Raw genomic sequence first — 18,746 nt, 5'->3', positions numbered from 1 at the left:
TTGGTGAACCCCCTGAAACCTGCTCCCGGCCCCCCAGCAGGCCCCGGACCACTGAGTTAGGACATGGGTCCTCAACTTGGGGAGGGTCCGACCACACCCCATTTCCTAAATGCCTAAAGGGGACAGGGAATCCTGAAATGTTTTCTGTTGCAAGAGAAGGTTGAGAATTATTGAGCTAGAACTTCCTTTCTGAACTTCCTGTCAAGTTCAACAAGAGTCGAAAGACACCTCTTCCCTGCAGTACCAAACTCCGGAAGCCCCCAAATAAAATTAGCTAACTACTGCCTTTTGAATTTAATAAAATTTATAAGCTACTAGATCAAACTGTTAGTTCTTATTTACAGACTAAGTCATGCACAGAAAGGGAATTATTTAGACACTAAAACTATTAGATTGTCAATTAGAGAGGGTTTTTTAATGAATTAAGATGAACTGAGAGACGTTCTTAACTGGCAGCTGTTGCTAAAAGAAAAGCAGCTACAGTTCTAAAAGTAGAATGAATTAGTTACTCTCTGAGCTAATTGGATTATTTATTTAGGGCACAATTTTGACCTGCACTATGTGCCCACACAAGGAGAGGGCACAGTTGCTGCTTTACTTCCCTACATAGGCTACCTGTTGCAGGGCAGGGTTACATTGCCGGGGGGAGGAGGGGAACAATCTTCATGCAGTTGCTATTCCCCTCCATGCAGCTGGGCATGGAATGGGTGAGTAGAGGCAGAGAACGGGTGAGTAGAGGCAGAGAACAGATGAATCTTTCAGTATACTACTCTTTTCAAACACGGGGTGGGGGGGGGAGAAATCTCTGCCAGGTACATGATGATGCAGATTACTTTTCCCAGAAGAAAAGGAGGAACCTCTGAGTCACTGTATGGTCCCCCATTTCCTCCTGGACCAGAACAGCTATGCACTGCCCCTTTTTCAGAACTTGTGATAAAGCCACGGTGTAGCCCTTAATTCTTCTGTTGTTTAACGAGACATTTCAAGATTGTAGCATGTGTTTCTGAAACTAGCCAAATCTATATGAGCTTGATTGGATTTGATTGTTAAAATTGCCCTGTTTTGAACACATTTTGCACAATTTGCATTCTTTGTTGAACATATGTTTACTGTCCAAAAATATGTTTCTGATACTAATATCATCCATATGGATCCTTAGAGAATAACTGTCTAATTTACAGTGCATGTAACAAATGCTTATTACTTCTTAAAGTGTTTTGCTAATGCTGACACTATGTATTTCCCACAGATGTAAATGAATGTGAAGCTGAACCTTGTAAAAATGGTGGCATTTGTACAGATCTTGTTGCCAACTATTCCTGTGAGTGTCCAGGTGAATTTATGGGAAGAAACTGCCAATACAGTAAGTATTGCAATTGTTTTACAAATTGTTTAAATTCTTTACTCAGTGCATTACAGAAACAACCATGTAGTAACACCCAGGATTCCACTATATCCTTAATGTATGGATAAATACAATATTAACATAGATGGGCAGGTTATGAAGTTGGCAGACCTTGGATGCATTGTGCAGTACATGGTCTTTAAACCAACTTGAGGAGTGGACCTCTTAAATATGAACTGAAGGAGCAGCTTTTTTAAAGGGGCTTCAACTTAGTCTCCAATTTTGCAGGCAAAGGCATCTACAGCTGTTGTCCTACAATAGGCAAAATGGCAGGGAAATTTGAAAGAGCTGATAGACATAGTCCATAAAAACTGTGATACTGGAGAGAGTTAATAGGTTAAATTCATTTGGCTATGTTTTGGGAGGCTGAGATGATGCTTGCAGAGTTTGCAAACTGCTCTAGAACAGTTACTAACATTGACTCATCAGCCTTAACAGATTTAATAACTCTTGCTTCCTGTTTTCTTGGTTGCTTAACAACCCCAGACTCTCAGCTGTGAAGTGCATCCTAGTGTAGAGATTCAGAAAGGCTGAAATCATGCCAGGCGGATTAAAAAATGTCACAAGATGGTGTCTCCCTATTAAGTGTTGACTGTCATGATAGGAGAGCCTCCACACTTGGGTCATATCCTTTTCCAAGGAAAATGATACAGCTGGCCAGTTAAAAATATGCTTCAGCATAATTAATTCTTAGTAGCAGATAGAATACATTATTTTTTTTCCAGATTCAATTTTTATGTTGTTCCATGGAGTTTATGGAGGAAAGATTAAGGGCTACACTGTGTGTGTGAGGTGGCTCACGTTAATGGAATCCCACTTCAAGCATCACTTATTAGATTGATAGGGTGGAATATTTTGATTTTCTTGTGTCATTAAGTGTTATATACAAATTGTTGATAGATCATTTTACAGGGTATTTACACTTGATAAATGGAGTAACTGACACATTCTTTGGGAATTCATCAAACGAGCATATCTATCTCGTGGGGGTTTATTCTTCTGTGACATTCCCCTCTGGTGTTATCTGGACCGGTGATCTGCGAGGTCATTCCAATCCTCAACTCTGAGAGCCAGCCTTACCCTGCTCCACTGTGAGAACCCCCACTCCCAGGCTGTTCACACACAGCCTTTAGCATGTAAGCTGCTCTCAGCACATGAGTGAGCACTTTTGGCCAGTCGCTGCTTGGATTGTGTAACCGAATGACAGTAGCCAGTATCTCCAGTCCCAGACACAACCCTAGGAACCTCCATCTTGCAGTGTCCAATTATGTGCACTGTACACTGCAAGCTTATATGAGTTTGTCAATTTAACAAAGAAATTGATATGTACCAGGCTTGTTATCCCAAGAGGAATCTCTGACACACTTCAAACCAAACACATTGCTTCAGGTAGAATAAACAAATACATTTATTAACTACAAAAGATAGCTTTTAAGTGATTATAGGTCAAAGCACAAGTAGTCAGATTTGGTCAAATGAAATAAAAGCAAAACACATTCTAAGCTGATCTTAACACTTTCAATGCCCTTACAAATTTAGATGCTTCTCACCACAGCTGGTTGGTTGCCCTTCAGCCTGGCTCTCCCCTTTGATCAGCGCTTCAGTCGCTTGGTGGTGGTGTCTGTAGATGGAGGTGGAAGAGAGAGAGAGAGCATGGCAAACATATCTCCCTTTTATCATGTTCTTTCTTCCCTCTTGGCTTTGCCCCCCCCCTTCAGAGTCAGGTGAGCATTACCTCATTAAAGTCCCAAAGTGACCAAGGGAAGGGGGAGGTGACTCACTCGAGAGTCCAACAGATCCTTTGTTGCTGCCTAGGCCAGTGTCCTTTGTTCCTGTGAGCCTGGGCTGTTGGTCCCATACATGCCCTGATGAAGTGTGAACTGCCCCTCTGCTCCTGGAAAGTTTTGCCTGGGCTTGTTTTAAGCCATGAGGACATATTTTCAGACTCAAAACTATATACATGAAATTACAACCTACAACATTACTATCACAACAATGCTCAGTGCAAAATGAGCTTTCCAAAGACACCCGACATAACAAACTTTGCATTGTATACCACACAATCATATTATAAGGATGAAGGTGGGGGTGCAGGGTGTTCCTCCCTCCTCCCCCCCGAGGTACAGAGCATCACACCTTCCTATTTCTTGCAGGATACAAGAATAAAGAACCATCAAAGAAATATTTCAGGGATTTCAGGCCATATAAGTGCAATGCCCTTTGCTGCTAAAAATTGGACATCATAATTAGATAATAAAGAATGGATTTTTGAAGGGACTGTTGCTTTTTTAGAGACATCACCTTTTATTTGTCTTTGGCTGTCCTTGAGGTCCCAATATGTAGAAGTCAATGGCAAAATTTGCATTAACACCAGAAGAGCAGGACTGAAACTTAAGAGATACTCACTTGTGTTCTCTCTTTGAGTGGTCCTGCTGGTTTCAATGGGTCTATTCACATAGGTAAGTGCTCAACAATGTGACTTGCAAGGAAATGTCTTGGAGAATTTAAAAGGGTAACTTTGCTGGATTACGAAGAATTATAATAATGTGTATCAATTTATTGAGCACAAACTTTTCACAAGCCTGCTGAGTCACCTTGATGTAGACTTCCAAAAACACATTCATTATGACTTAAATGTGATTTCTAAAGAATGTGCTGGAATTGGTAGTGACAGAGATATGTAACAAAAAATTGTTATTCCCAGGATGAGAAAAATGCTTACAAATGTGTGTCTGTGTGTGGGGGTGAAAGGCTCACAGTCCTGTACTACAAGATTCTGTTCCTTATTCTCCTGGGGGAAGGGAAGAAGAAGTGCCGCCAATAATATATGTAGGAGGCAAAACCCAATGAGGAATGTAAACCAAGTGTACCAAGAGAGAATGCAAAAAGAAATTGGAAAGCAATATAGTTGCTAACATCAACATTTATACTATGTATAATTTAAAAGAAAAATAAACATTTAGAATATTTGATCATACTACTGTCTGTAACTACCCATAATGCTTCAGGTTACTTTATGGTAACATAAATGGATGGACAGGTGGCTAAACATCTGCGCTGACTACAGATCATTGAATTATCCTTGTTTTGGGAGCTCACCATCTCTTCCCTAAGCACTTAAACACGGTTTTAATAACTTTTAGCATTCATTTGTGAGCTATAAACATAAACTAGCTTTAGTTCAGTTCATATTAAAACATGGACTCTTAGTAATGTACCAACATTATTATTGTGCACTATAGCAACACCAAATAGCATCACTGTAGTTGAGGTTGCAAACACCCAATTCTATTATAAAGAGTTTTACTATGTTATTACATCTAATTATGTAATTACAGGTAGTAATTACACATTCTAATTACATCATTATGCATATTTACAGTAATTATGTAATTAAATGCTGTTACACTAATTATGTAAATGCATGATTACTGACTAAAAATTACCTCAGACAGCTTAAAGATTTTTTACCTAGATCCTAGTCTACCAGAAACATAGAAGACAGAGCAGAAAAATACATATTATGTCATCCAGTCCATTTTCCTGTCAAAGTTGGGCTGTGCTCTAGAGTGCATTTTCTAGTGTTACATCTAGGTTGTCCCAGATAATGCGGCTTCAGCCATTTCCCTGGGGAGATTATTGATGCTAGGAAGTTATTCCTAAATTTTCTTTTTCCGAATTTCATTTTACCACTCTTAGTTATAGCTTCTTAAATCATGTATTTCTGTCCTTCATGTTTAACAACTCTCGGATTTGTAGAGACTGTTATTTTATGCCCCAGTTCTGCAAACTGCTCAGTATCCATGGAGAGCCCAGTTCACAAATCCCATGAGCTTTTCATGGCAACTAATATGATTGTAGTGGGAGGGGCAGGCTAGACTGGAGATGAGTTAGTGAGGCAATTCCTGCCCTCAGACTCTTTCTGCTGCTACTGTAGGAGGGAGTAGCAGAGAACTTTTCAGGGCTCAAACCCTACAGCTGAAAAGGTCCATGGGTTGGGAAGAACAGCCCATGCTTGTGCTGTTTTGCTGCCGACACTGTGGCTGATGTTGAGGAGTTTTATTTGATGTGGTCTGTGCATACTTAGTATGGAGACAGGAAAAGGGATCAGGCTAGGCTGCAGACATACTTCTTCATGGTTCCATGGCTTCTTCAAGTCTCTGCTGGACTTACTTCTTATTTAGTATTTTGTTTTCTGTTTTAAAACACTTTATCTCTTAATACGTCTGGATAGTTTTAAACTCATTCTGCTTTTCTGTCTTATTAGCTGCCTTTATTTTTTCCGTCCAGACTTACCTGATTTTGAAGTCCAGATGGTCCTCATTTCTGGAAGGTGTTGGGGAGGAAAGAGAGCAACAGAGTAACATGGAGTGGGAAGGCTCTGAAAGCTTCACAAAGATGTATGATAGCTCTGCAGTATGCTTATTTCCCTGTTCCTCTCCCCCCAGGAACCCTCTGTGTGAGCCTGTCTATGTGATCTCCCTGGAGTTGGAGCTCTAGATGATTTTAGGGTTGTAGTTAGAGAGCAATCACTGTCTACAGCAGGGATCAGCAACCTTTCAGAAGTGGTATGCCGAGTCTTCATTTATTCACTCTAAATTAAGGTTTCGTGTGCCAGTAATACATTTTAACATTTTTAGAAGGTCTCTTTCTGTAAGTCTATAATATATAACTAAACTATTGTTGTATGTAAAGTAAAGAAGGTTTTTAAAATGTTTAAGAAGCTTCATTTAAAATTAAATTAAAATGCAGAGCCCCCCGGACCGGTGGCCAGGACTCAGACAGTGTGACTGCCCCTGAAAATCAGCTCACATGCCGCCTTTGGCACGCGTGCCATAGGTTGCCTACCCCTGGTATACATCATATTCTCTAAAGACTTCATTGGTATTCTATGGAAATCTATTAAATAGTTAATGCTGCTCAGATTATTATTAACGTTATCTCTGTGCCTATACCCCTTTCAAGAAAGGAGTTCTGTACTATTGTATGTGGAGAACCATGCTGCCCATGCAAATGAAAAGGTTGAGAAGCATCATGGAGAGAGAGCCAGCTTCACACAGGTAGTCCCTAGAATTTAAAGAATTTGCCTGCAAATGCTCCATTTCCACAGGATTCAAAGGCTGAGCCCCTTTCTGTTCTATGAACTTTAAACCTTTACCATTTTGATTGCATCTTACTTACTAGATTTCTTAATTCCTCAACATTTGGTTTCCTGACATCTAGTGCCCTCACAGTGCTTCATTCTTTGAACCCATTTCTTGCTTCTATACTGCATTCTAGTAATTAATGGTCACTAGCTTCATTAAAGCTTTTGTGTTAGTCTCAAATTCTCCATAAATAAGGAGCAGCTCCTGTTCCTTAGGTTGGAATCTCTTGCTTTCTGGATCACAAAGTTGTCTTATAGGCAATTGAGAATCTCTTTTAATTCATATTTGGCTGTTTTTGTTACCACACACACATCTGTATAGCTAAAACCTCCAATGAGCACTCAGTTTGCAGCTTTCAACACCTTGGAAGTTGGACCACACAGTTTGCCCTTTTTCTCCTTCAGTTGTGATAGTCTGCAGCAGGTGCTTCTGATACTTTTTGCTCTTCATTCTTTGTGTTCTTACCTAAAGAATTTCATCACTGTGCTGTTACACTTACTGACCAAAACTATTGCAAATCTCCCATGGCCTTCAGTGGGAGAAGGATCAAGCCCCCATCATTGCAAATATTTTCGACATATGCTACCACTCTTTCACTTTCTCATCTTTTTCTCTCTGTTGATAGATTACATTCATGTATATTGACATTCCATTTAGGAGAATCCCACCCAACTTAGCAGATCTTAACATCCATTATTTAGTGTCAGTTCTGATTCATGTTGCTTGTTTCCCATGCTGCTTGTGTTTGTGGAGAGAGGTCCAATGTTTAAATGGGAATTTTAGTTTTGCTTTGGACTCAAAAACAAAACAAGATTAAACTCTCAGAATCTGATATTGAAACAAAGTCCTCAGTCACATGCCTCTGGGTACATTGTTACCATGCTGCTTTTGTACACTACAAAAATATCTCACTTTTGAAAATTCATTCCTCAGTACCTTAAAGTGATTAGGCAGTAAAGGATAGAATTTTACTGAGACACCTGATAGAGACTCATAGTAAATTATTCAGACAGGCCCCCAGGTCCTGATCACACATTTTACACATTTAATTAGCTCCTTGCTACATGAGAGCCACTCATTTAATATTCTCACCGAGGCACACCCTAACAGGGTAGTAGCTTTCAAGTTGCGTCAATACTCCTATTATGAAGTAAATTCTATTTTCAAGCATCTATAACTTGGTTATCAAATTTCGTCTGAGAAACTTCAATCTGAAATGGAGAGGAGATTCTCTCTAGCTATATTTTCCAACCCAACTCCTGGTCTGATCCTCCATACCCATTGATCCTATGCTTTGTGGAGCCCCTTTAATTAGCTTTTACACTGTTGGAGGAAACATGTATTTGGGTAGCAATTGTCTCCCAACCTGAATTCTGGTATATCCCAATCTGCTTACTGAATTGGAGGAACAGCATGACCCTGAATTTGCTAAATCACTTTTCTATACCCTTACTGACATTAGATTATATATGTCATCCTCTGTCTATGTAGTAAGAACTTTCATGTGGACGTTTACTATGTGGTTTGTCCTATGTCAATGCAAGTTTAAAGTATTTTCTAAACCCAAAAGAGCCATTACAGTACCCAGAGTTATTTTTAAAATTGCCTCAATATGAACTTTAACAGCTTTGTCTAGTTACATTCTTTATGTTCCTACAGATACAAAATATAAATTGCAAGTAAAGACTTGGTAATATAAAAAGAAATAAGCCAGAATATAACTACAGGCTACACAACTTTAAGAATATAAGAATGGCCACACTGGATCAGACCAGTGGTCCATCTAGCCCAGTATCCTGTCTTCTGACTGTGGCCCATGCCAAGTACTTCAGACAGAATGAACAGAACAGGGTAATTTCAATTGATCCATCCCTTGTCATCCAGACCTAGCATCTGACAGTTCGAGGTATAGGGACCACCATCACCACCTGACCATCTTGGCTAATAACTTGTGAAACTCATTGCTATGGGATGTTGTGTAGGCCAAAAGTATAAATGGGTTCAAAAAAGAATTTGTTAAATTCATGGAGGATATGTCCACCAATGGCTGACTGTGCATTGTGTGAACAAGTATTTTTTTATGTTTGTTTTAAACCTGCTGCCTATTCATTTTATTGGGTGACCCCTGGTTCTTGTGTATGTGAAGGGGTAAGTAACTATTCCTGTTCTTTCTCCACACCATTCATGATTTTATAGACCCCATCATAGCCTCCCTTAGTCATCTCTTTTCTAAGCTGAACAGTCCCAGTCTCTTAATCTCTCCTCGTATGGAAGTAATTCCATACTCTTAATAATTTTTGTTACCCTTTTCTGCACCTTTTCCAGTTCCAATACATCTCTTTTGAGATAGGATGATTCATACAGTGTTCAAAGTATGGATGAACACTGATTATTACAACATCAAAAAACTAGAAAAGATGGAAAAGAACCTTCAATGAAAGTATTAATGAATAGAAAGACAAAAGAAGAGCAACTTACAGTTGAAATGTACTCAGCAAAACTGTCTTAGTCAGAAGGAAGCTCCCTCATGTTTCAGCTATTTGACCTGTTGCTGACAGACTGCAAGACTTGATTCAGGTCTTTGCTGTAGTAATATGCAGGTCACTTACTCAAAGAGTCTCGCTTACAGACAACCCCCCAACCTGAAGCAAATACTCACCAGCAACTACACACCACACCACAGAAACACCAACCCAGGAACCTATCCCTGTAGCAAACCTCGTTGCCTACTCTGTCCCTATATCTACTCTGGCAACAGCATCAGAGGACCCAACCACATCAGCCACACCATCAGGGGCTCATTCACCTGCACATCCACTAATGTCATATATGCCATCATGTGCCAGCAATGCCCCTCTGCCATGTACATTGGCCAAACCGGACAGTCCCTCCGCAAAAGAATAAATGGACACAAATCGGACATCAGGAATGGTAACATACACAAGCCAGTAAGTGAACACTTCAATCTCCCTGGTCATTCTATTACAGATTTAAAAGTCACTGTCATTGAACAAAAAAACTTCAGAAACAGACTTCAAAGAGAAACAGCAGAACTAAAATTCATTTGCAAATTCAACACCATTAATCTGGGCTTGAATAGGGATTGGGAGTGGCTGGCTCACTACAGAAGCAGCTTTTCCTCTCCTGGAATTGACACCTCCTCATCTATTATTGGGAGTGGACTACATCCACCCTGATTGAATTGGCCTTGTCAACACTGGTTCTCCACTTGTGAAGTAACTCCCTGCTCTCCATGTGTCAGTATATAATGCCTGCATCTGTAGCTTTCACTCTATGCATCCGAAGAAGTGAGGTTTTTACTCACGAAAGCTTATGCCCAAATAAATCTGTTAGTCTTTAAGGTGCCACCAGACTCTTTGTTGTTTTTGTAGATACAGACTAACACGGCTACCCCCTGATACATGAAATAGGGTCCTCTGCTAACTGATTCAGTCTGCTCTAGTTTTTAGCTTCCAATCAGCAGACACACAAATTAGTAATATGAGTAAGATAGTTCTAGAGCTTTGTAAAACATTCATAAACTCCATTGAGATTTACCAAAGTTAATAAACTTTTTTGGTAAATCAAGTCTAATCCAGTATAAACTGTGCAAAATTTGGAGATTGTGTCCCAAACTATGCAAAACTCAACACCATTTTGACATTTGCTTTGTATTTTGGAGCTTCATTTGGACTCAGAATTCAAACCAAACTTCAGAGGATATAACTGAAAAGGAAAAAAAATGGTTCACATGCAATGAATTGGAAATCACTGAGGGCTTGTCTCCACTTACCGGGGGATTGAGGCGCGACCTAAGGTATCTAAGTCGACCCAAGGTTAGTCACGTAGCTGGAGTTGCATAACTTAGGTTGACTTAGCCCCATAGTGTAAACAGCTCCTGCCTGCAGCTCTCAGAAGATGAAGGAAATGCAAGAGCTTGCTGAGGCAAGCTGCACAACTCCTACTTGCTTGACCAGAAGGAGGTTCCCACAAAGATCCTGTTCCAAGCTTGGGGGCACTGATATATAAGACACACAGAGGAGGAGTGAGAAATATGCTAACTGTTAATTCTACTTTAGTCTCTGGCTGAAAGTTCACATGCATAGCAATAATGTTACCAGAAAAGACAATTATTACTATTCAGTACAGCAGCTGAGAAGTCACAAGAAAATTTTGGGAACTTGTTCATTATCTAGTAGTTATTTGTATCTATAAGAAAAAAAATCACATAATTTGCCACAGGGTTATCTGCTTTTTGGTTATGCCAGGTTTAGTACTGGAATAGCACAGTCATTGCCAATCAGATCTGAAATGTGATGGCATAGCTTTGTGGTGGCAAACTGCCAGATAAACTGTTGTCCTGAACATGCAAGTTGCCCTGCCTGGGTGGCCCTCTGCAGCTTGGAAGATCAGCATGTGTGGTTTTAATTAGGGCAGCCACTTTCATCGAATCTGTACTTTAAAAAAAATACAACAGTAATCTTTAATGACAAATAGAGACCTTAGTCTGTGTCTCATGCCTTACATTTTAACTAAGACTCAGAATTGTACAGGCATGTTTTGACAGGAAAGTGGTATTCTAGTTTTTAAAAGACAAGTCTGTCATAACATTTTATTATTTCATTTGCTAGAGGTGACTGATGGGATTGATCCTCAGTTCCAGTCTTTATCTATCATGGTAGACAGCTGTCGGCTTGACATATATCTACTACTGATGTTGTTTTCCATTGCTAGTGACAAAAGTTTTAGAACCCATCTTGGTTGAGTTTTCCCCCCGGCACATCCAACACCTCTGGTAGAGTATATTTGTAGAATCGCATGCAATTTTAGTAAAAGTTGACTTTAAAAAAACCTTTACTGTCTGAAACTGCAAGGATGTTTAACAGCCATTAAAGTAAAGCCACAGCAAATGTCAATATTTGTCTGATAGGAAAATCATGTTATCTGAGTTTCACTTTCACATTTTTTATTAGAATTGTGATGCAGTATGGAATATGGAAAATGTATAATATTAATATCAATGTTATAAAATTGCAATGAATCATGCCAGATATGACATGTGAGGTGTCAGTGACAGTTATGATTTGCAAGTATAATCTTGTTTATATGTTTGTATCACCTTTGTATTATGAGTTCTAGATACATATGGTATATACGGTATATCTGTATTTCAAAACTTGTGCTGTGTTTCTGGGTGACACCCCAAGACAGAATGGCATCAGCACTAGGCTTGCTTGATGGCCCATCAACTGTACAATGAACCCATTGAGAGAAGGCAGGGGCTACACATCTGAGTCAGCAAGATATATAGGGTCATGCTGATGGACAGAACTCTAAGGCTTTTCTTTGCCATGTGCTGTAAAGCTTGTGTTTGGGACAAAGGAAGTACAAGCAACGCGGGGAAGAGGCAGGGATTTGGGGAGGGGTCCAATAGGGGCAGGAAGGGGGCGGGGCTGGGGTGCGAGGCGAGCACCCACTGGCGTCAAGGAAAGTTGGCGCCTGTGTACGTGAGCAGAGTTTTTAAGTAACTTATCACTTTATTGGACCTATGTGCTTATTGGGAGCCAGAGAACTATAATGCAATGAAGGGGCCTGTGTGATTTCTTTTTTCAGCTTCTTGATAATTAGTGTGGGGGATGAGGAGCATAGTTGGTGACTGGTTGGTGAGTCTAACTTCAGTGTTAACCACCAGTCCTTGGGAGAATCTGCTCTCCTTTTTGAAGCCTGCCCTGACCTTGGCATTTTCAGTGAGGGCTGCCCAGGCACAAGAGGAATAGCACTAAAATAATAGTAAAAGGTTTTTTTTTAAATTTCAAAATGTCTTATCTATACAGTGGCTCATAAAATGGATATTTTTATGGTATGAAATTAAGCAAAACTTTGGTAGTAGCTGTGGTGAGATGCTTGGCTGCATGTGTTCACTCTGTATGCCGTCCCAGCTCTGCACAGGTACCTGGCACAGCAGACCTTGAATGAACTGCCCAATGACCAAGATCTGTTAAGGTACGAAGGCACCCAGCCAGGTTTATTGTCAACAAGGCACAGTACTAGTATCCTGCAGACTCTACCAGATCACTAATACATGTATTCCCGTAAGAATGGACCAGCTCACTGAACAGTGGGACTTTCCATTCCTCCGTAGGCTAGACAAAGACACTTTGTTTTAGTTTCCATTTTATACATCAATACAAACAAGTTGCATACTGCTCGTCTGATGTAGTTAGTTGACATCCTCTGATGTAGCTGGTTACCACCCATCACCTTGTACATCTCTATCCATCATGCTGTCATCCTGATCTTATCTTTAGGATGGGTTCCTGTTATATTTAGGGAATGTGTCAGTATCAACATGTTCTGGTACCACCTTTCTGGAATGTGTTTGTTTGACTGTTCTGTGCCTAGCACCTCTTAGGAATGTGTGTTTGTGCAATATCAGACCTGTTCTTGCCAGATTCTGTGACCAGGACCTACCTCTAGCTCACAGTCTGATTGTTCTTTATATCAGCAAAATTTTACTGCTAGTTTAGCCCAGGCCTCCGGTATCAGACCAGGCCTTTGATACAAGGGCTTATGTTTCAGGCCCTCTTCTTACAGCAGTAGTTAATATATTGCCAACCAAGTATGGCTTCACTGAGATCAGTTCACAGGTGAAATTTCTAATGTTATGTCTCTTAACATAAATAAGTTCTGTTTTCCTGTTTGCCCTAATATTTGTGTGCCCATGTTTTCTAGTTATTCTCTTTTACGTGTGCATATTTTAAAGATGCAACCTAAACACTGATGTGCTTAGTTACATCACAATGAGAGATGAGCAAATAGTGGGGAGAAAGTCCCCAAATATTTATTTGAATTTGAAAGTAAATTTGAATACTCAGATCTAGAATGTGTCCAAATCATACTGTTTCTTCCTCCACAATGTTTCTAAGATCTGTCCTTTTCCATCTAGCGAACAACAAGAGGTTCTTACCAACTTTCACCTTGATTATGCAGCTTCCTACTCTTATACCTCCCTCACACCTGCATCGACACCCAATCTCTCCAATCCATAAAAAATACAGTCCCTAAGAGTATCTCCTTTGATCCATCGATCTGACTGCATCACCAGCCCTAGAATCCTTTTCTTTAGGCACTATTTTGGATGTTTTAAGTGAAATTCCATCCACTTCCATGACCATTACCAAGTCCATGTAGAAAAATAATATACAAATCCATTACAGATTAAACAACACACAATGAATCTTTACTTTTTTTTATCTTGACATTTTTTGAATTTGAGTGAGAACTTAGTGATATTCTAACTTGATTCCCCTTCCATCCAAAGAAGCTTTAAAACCATATGAATTAAATCCAACTAAAATAGCACCCATCACTAGAGTTATTTTCCATGTAAAAATTCACCAAAGGAACAGAGCCAAATTCTACACTGACTAGACTTTATGGAGTAATGAAGTAATAAAGAATTGTTCCTCTCCCCCTTATTTTTAAACATTGTCGTCTTTGGCATCTGAAAAACTTTGGAGAGCTATTTTATGAAACCTATATAAATAAAAGAAAGGGGAAGGGGTGGGGGAACACAGAGCCCTGAACTATTTTGGTTACAATTTAACAAATCAGAGAAAACCTTGAGTTTATTTTCATGCTAATCTATTGACACTGGAAATTGTTTCCTTTATGATAAGTGTCAGTGGAAATTGCTCTAAAATAAAATTTTATTCCTCTTCTCAGAATGCTTGATATAATCCATACAAAGCCTTCTCATGTTCCACTGAAGTCAATGTCAAAACTCCCATTTACTCCATTGCGAGCAGTATGGGGCACATGTTATAAAATGTCCTTGAGAAAAGTGGATTAGTTTTAGTCAGACAGATAGAATTTTGGAAGTTAAATATTATTTTATATTCAAAAGCAGAACAATTAGACCATTCACAATCAACAGTTACAGTTCTCAATGTCAAACACTCATTTATTTGGATATTGATGTAATTTTGAAGTGCTATTTTCCCTGCTGGTTACTAATGCTTAGTGAGAGGAATCATGATTCCTAGCACCATAATGCTTAATTCTTTTTTGTGCCATTGTATTAACGTTTCTTTGGGAGTCATTTATATGTAGTTTAGTAACATACAGGGTCATAATTAGTGCTGTGAAGCAATGAGGCTTATTGAATCAAGGTTCTTGAGGCCACAGAAACGTTTCTTTGGTATAATTATTGATGTGGTTCCCTTGTGTCTAGGGTTACTTGTGAACTTCTTAATAGGTGGACTATCAGCACAGTGGGCTGTAGTTACTCCTTCTGAGTCATCACAGTCTAACACAGAGGTCGGCAACGTTTGGCACACGGCTCGCCAGGGTAAGCACCCTGGCGGGCCGGGCCAGTTTATTTACCTGCTGACGCACAGGTTCGGCCGATCGCGGCCCCCACTGGCCGCAGTTCGCCGTCCCGGGCCAATGGGGGCGGCGGGAAGCCGCGGCCAGCACATCCCGCACCGCTTCTCGACACCCCCATTGGCCTGGGATGGCAATTCGCAGCGAGTGGGGGCCGCAATTGGCTGAACCTGCCACGTCAGCAGGTAAATAAATTGGCCCGGCCCGCCAGGGTGCTTACCCTGGTGAGCCGCATGCTAAACGTTGTTGACCCCTAGTCTAACATGTCAAGGCCTACTTTTAAATACAGTTATTTTGGTTCATGGATCATTGACAATGAAAAAGCATAACAGCCCCTCTGCCACTGTAGTTTACTTGCATGTATATTGTCTTCATACACTACAAACTATTACACATTTTTATCCTAGTCCATTAGGCATTGTTCTAAGTTAAAATCATTGCATATATTTTTTCCAGATATTAGTGGGAGTATTCCGTGAGCAGGATTTGGTCTCTGTTTTTTGGGAGGAAAAGCAAATGTTAATAGACACTAGATGGCTTAAGTTTGGTGATGTGTTATGGAGGCATTCATTTTTAGGTCATATAATCAAGGTCTCTCAGCCATCATGTCTTTCTGATGGCTGAGTGAAATGAGTCTGTCAGTCCAAATAACAAATACCACTATTCCTGATAAGCCACTAACAAGAAAGGCTTATCCATGGAGATGTATGTAAAACCAGTCAGTAACTAACTTCCAACAAAGCACTCAATAAGCAGCTCTCACACTTTAATTAAGGGAGACCCCCTTCTGAAATAAAAGCATTTAAAAAAAAAAACTATTTTCTTATTGTTCTGGTAACTAATTGAAGTAATATACTTACTCATTATGTATTGGGTATGCTTGCTTAGAGAGTCATTTATATATGGGTTATTAACATGAAGGATCATAATTACTTCTATTGAGTCTATTAAGTTTAATTATATCAATGAACTGCAGACTATTCACAGTTTGCAAATGATACACAACAAAGAATAAAGACTAAATTTACTGAATAATTTATTCACATGATTAGTTTGGACAGTTCTAAACTGAAATAAGTCCTGGACTTCAACAATTTACAATCAGTAAATTGTCTTCCTGCCATTGGATTTTATTTAATCTACTCAGATTATTTCAACATAGGTGATTGCCATTATTCAGAGATTATAAAACCAGATCCTCTAGTATGACCTGCATAACACAAGCCACAGGACTTCCTTCAATTAATTTCTGTTTGAAGTAGAGAATGTTGTCGCAGTTCGGAGCAACTACACCTGTATGTCCCCTTAGTGGTTCAGCAAGGCTACAGGTTCCCTAGCCATGGCCTTCCTTGGGTAGAGACCCACATCTCACTCCTTTCTAACAGGGGTATTTCCAGACTGCACAGTGCCCTGAATATATTGTGATACCCTCAGCAGAGACAGGCTGTCCGCTTGCTTTCTTTTCAGAGATGATTAACAGTGTGACTGCCCACCGTTATAGCTACCACACATTTTTTATGCATGGCTATTTTATTCTGAAGGTAGAAGCACTTCAGAGAAAACATATTAAAACAATAAAAGAAACTACACATGTGCTAATAAGTTTACCAGAGGTCACCCCCAACCCTAGCATGGACTCTGGGAGGAGCAGTCCATCAATACCCCACTCAAGGGTTGTGGTTTCAAGTTCATCACAGCTTCTTCTCAGAACAAGCACCCAGTCTTATGGGGCCTCAGTAGACCTTGTCCTTCCAAACCTTGCCTAGGATTGGGGTTCTCGCTGGACCAGCAGTCTTGGCTGTTTGCTGGATCAGGACAAAGGCCCTGAGACTGTTTAAAACTAGGCTGTTTATCCAAAAATCCTTTCTTTGTTGGTCGTAGCAACATCTAGTTTGAACTGGTATACACAGACCTCCTTGGGGTATGACTTCAAAGGGTTCTGATAACCAAAGGAATTACAATAGCATTCATACATCCTACTTCCAGAGAAGTTGCATATTGTTCCATAATAACACATACCCAATTGCATTTTTAATGCAATGAACTCCAGAGGTATTAAATCTAATTCAATGAGGTTTAACTTAATTCAATACCTTTATTTTAATTCTACAAGGTTTGTCTAGGATGTTGCAAGTTATTGTCAGTCTGATGCATGTCTTTTACAAAAACATCCAATCTTCATTTAAAAAATGCCACCATAAGCCTGGGTAAATTGTTCCAGTAATTAATTACCCTCACTGATAAAAATTTGCATCTTATTACCAGTTTGAATTTCTCTAGCTTCAACTTCCAGCCATTGGATCTTGTTACACTTCTGTCTGTTAGATTAAGAGCACATTATCAAATGTTTGTTCAACATGTAGGAATTTACAGACTGTGCTCGAATCACCTTAACCGTCTCTTTCTTAAACTAAGTTAAACAGAGTGAGCTCTGAGAATCTTTCACTGTGAAACATGTTTTCCAATCCTTTAATCATTCTGGTGATTCTTCTCTGAACCCTTCCCAATTTATCAATATCCTTCTTAAATTGTGGACACCAAAACTGGAAATTGTATTCTGGTAGTGGAATAGTTAATAGTAATAATATTATTATGCATTATTTGAATTACCATAGCATAGGAGCCCTGGTTGTCAGGAATGAGGCCCAGCAGCAGAGTTAGTCTCCAGGCAACCTAATTACCACAGCTGGCCTTTAGTAGGCTGTCTGATTGGCTGGAAGAGTGAGCAGACCAGCACTTAAGCCGATAATGCTGGCATTAAAGTGTGTGAGATGTGAACCCAGCCACCATAGTCACCCTGTCTGATTTCTTGTCAGGACTGCTGGCTATCAGAAATGTCATTTCAGATAGCAGAAATGATATACTTAATGGAATATTACTGTTAACAACAGAGTTGACAAAGTTGAATGTAATCATAGTAATAGCATGGATCGTAGCACATGGAGTGGTAGTGGGCAATAGGCTGCCAGACAAAGTGGCAAGAAATGCTATTAAAAACTAGCACGTTCATGTAGAGATCCCTTTAAGTAAACTGAAGTTTAAAAATCTAATTAAAGATAAGTTGAGAGGAATGGCCGGAACTATGGGAAAAAGAAACAAAGGGGAAAAGATTCCATGAAATATGCCTGAGTCGAAAATGTTGATTTACTGCAAGGACCTGAGAGACAAAGAATTATCTGTGATGTCCAGTGCTTGGTGATGGTAGACTCAGCAATGTAGTTGTAGCTGTGTCGATCCAAAGATATTAGAGAGACAAGGTAGTGAGATAATATCTTTTATTGAACAAACTCAGCAACAGAAATTGGTCCAATAACAGATATTACCTCATTCTCCTTGTCTCAATAATAGATTCAGCAAGTGAGTCTGCTTCACCATAAACACAAGAAGTTGTTCAGAGACTACTCAAACCATTCACCCACAGCTGATACCTCCTGTGCCTGCTAGTTCTCAGCCCTGCACCTACCTTGGCCCAGCCTTGCCTCACTCCAGGTAACCCAGTTCTGATCCTCAGCTCCAGTTCTTGGCTTCGGCTGTGATCCTTGGCTCTGCCACCTGGCCTCTGACTCTACCTCTGATTCCTGGCTACCAAATCTTGTTCTAACCATTTGGCCCGACTCCTGTTTCAACCACTAGGCACAACCACCTACATTCTTGTTGTAGGACACTGGCCATGAACCAGTCTGCCATTGTGCTAGGTGCTGTACAAATGCAAGATGATAATATTCACATTAATAAGTTTTTTCAGACTAAGAACATGAAAATCCATCTGTTATTTCCAAATAATCAACCCTTCCATCAGTGTCCTTCCA

General features: G+C 39.8%; 1 protein-coding gene across 1 annotated transcript in view; it reads left to right on the top strand.

The window, feature by feature from the left end:
* The window catches only part of EDIL3 (EGF like repeats and discoidin domains 3), a 440,325-nt gene that overhangs the window by 243,637 nt on the left and 177,942 nt on the right, over nt 1–18,746 (top strand). The window contains exon 5 of the mRNA XM_034773693.1: nt 1,250–1,363. Within this exon, the coding sequence (XP_034629584.1) occupies nt 1,250–1,363 (114 nt within the window). The remainder of the gene's footprint in view (nt 1–1,249; nt 1,364–18,746) is intronic.

Source organism: Trachemys scripta, chromosome 6 (genome assembly GCF_013100865.1).
Source record: "Trachemys scripta elegans isolate TJP31775 chromosome 6, CAS_Tse_1.0, whole genome shotgun sequence".
NCBI classification, from domain to species: Eukaryota; Metazoa; Chordata; order Testudines; family Emydidae; genus Trachemys; species Trachemys scripta.
The sequence above is the reverse complement of the archived record's forward strand: the minus strand, read 5'-3'. Positions and strand labels throughout refer to the sequence as shown.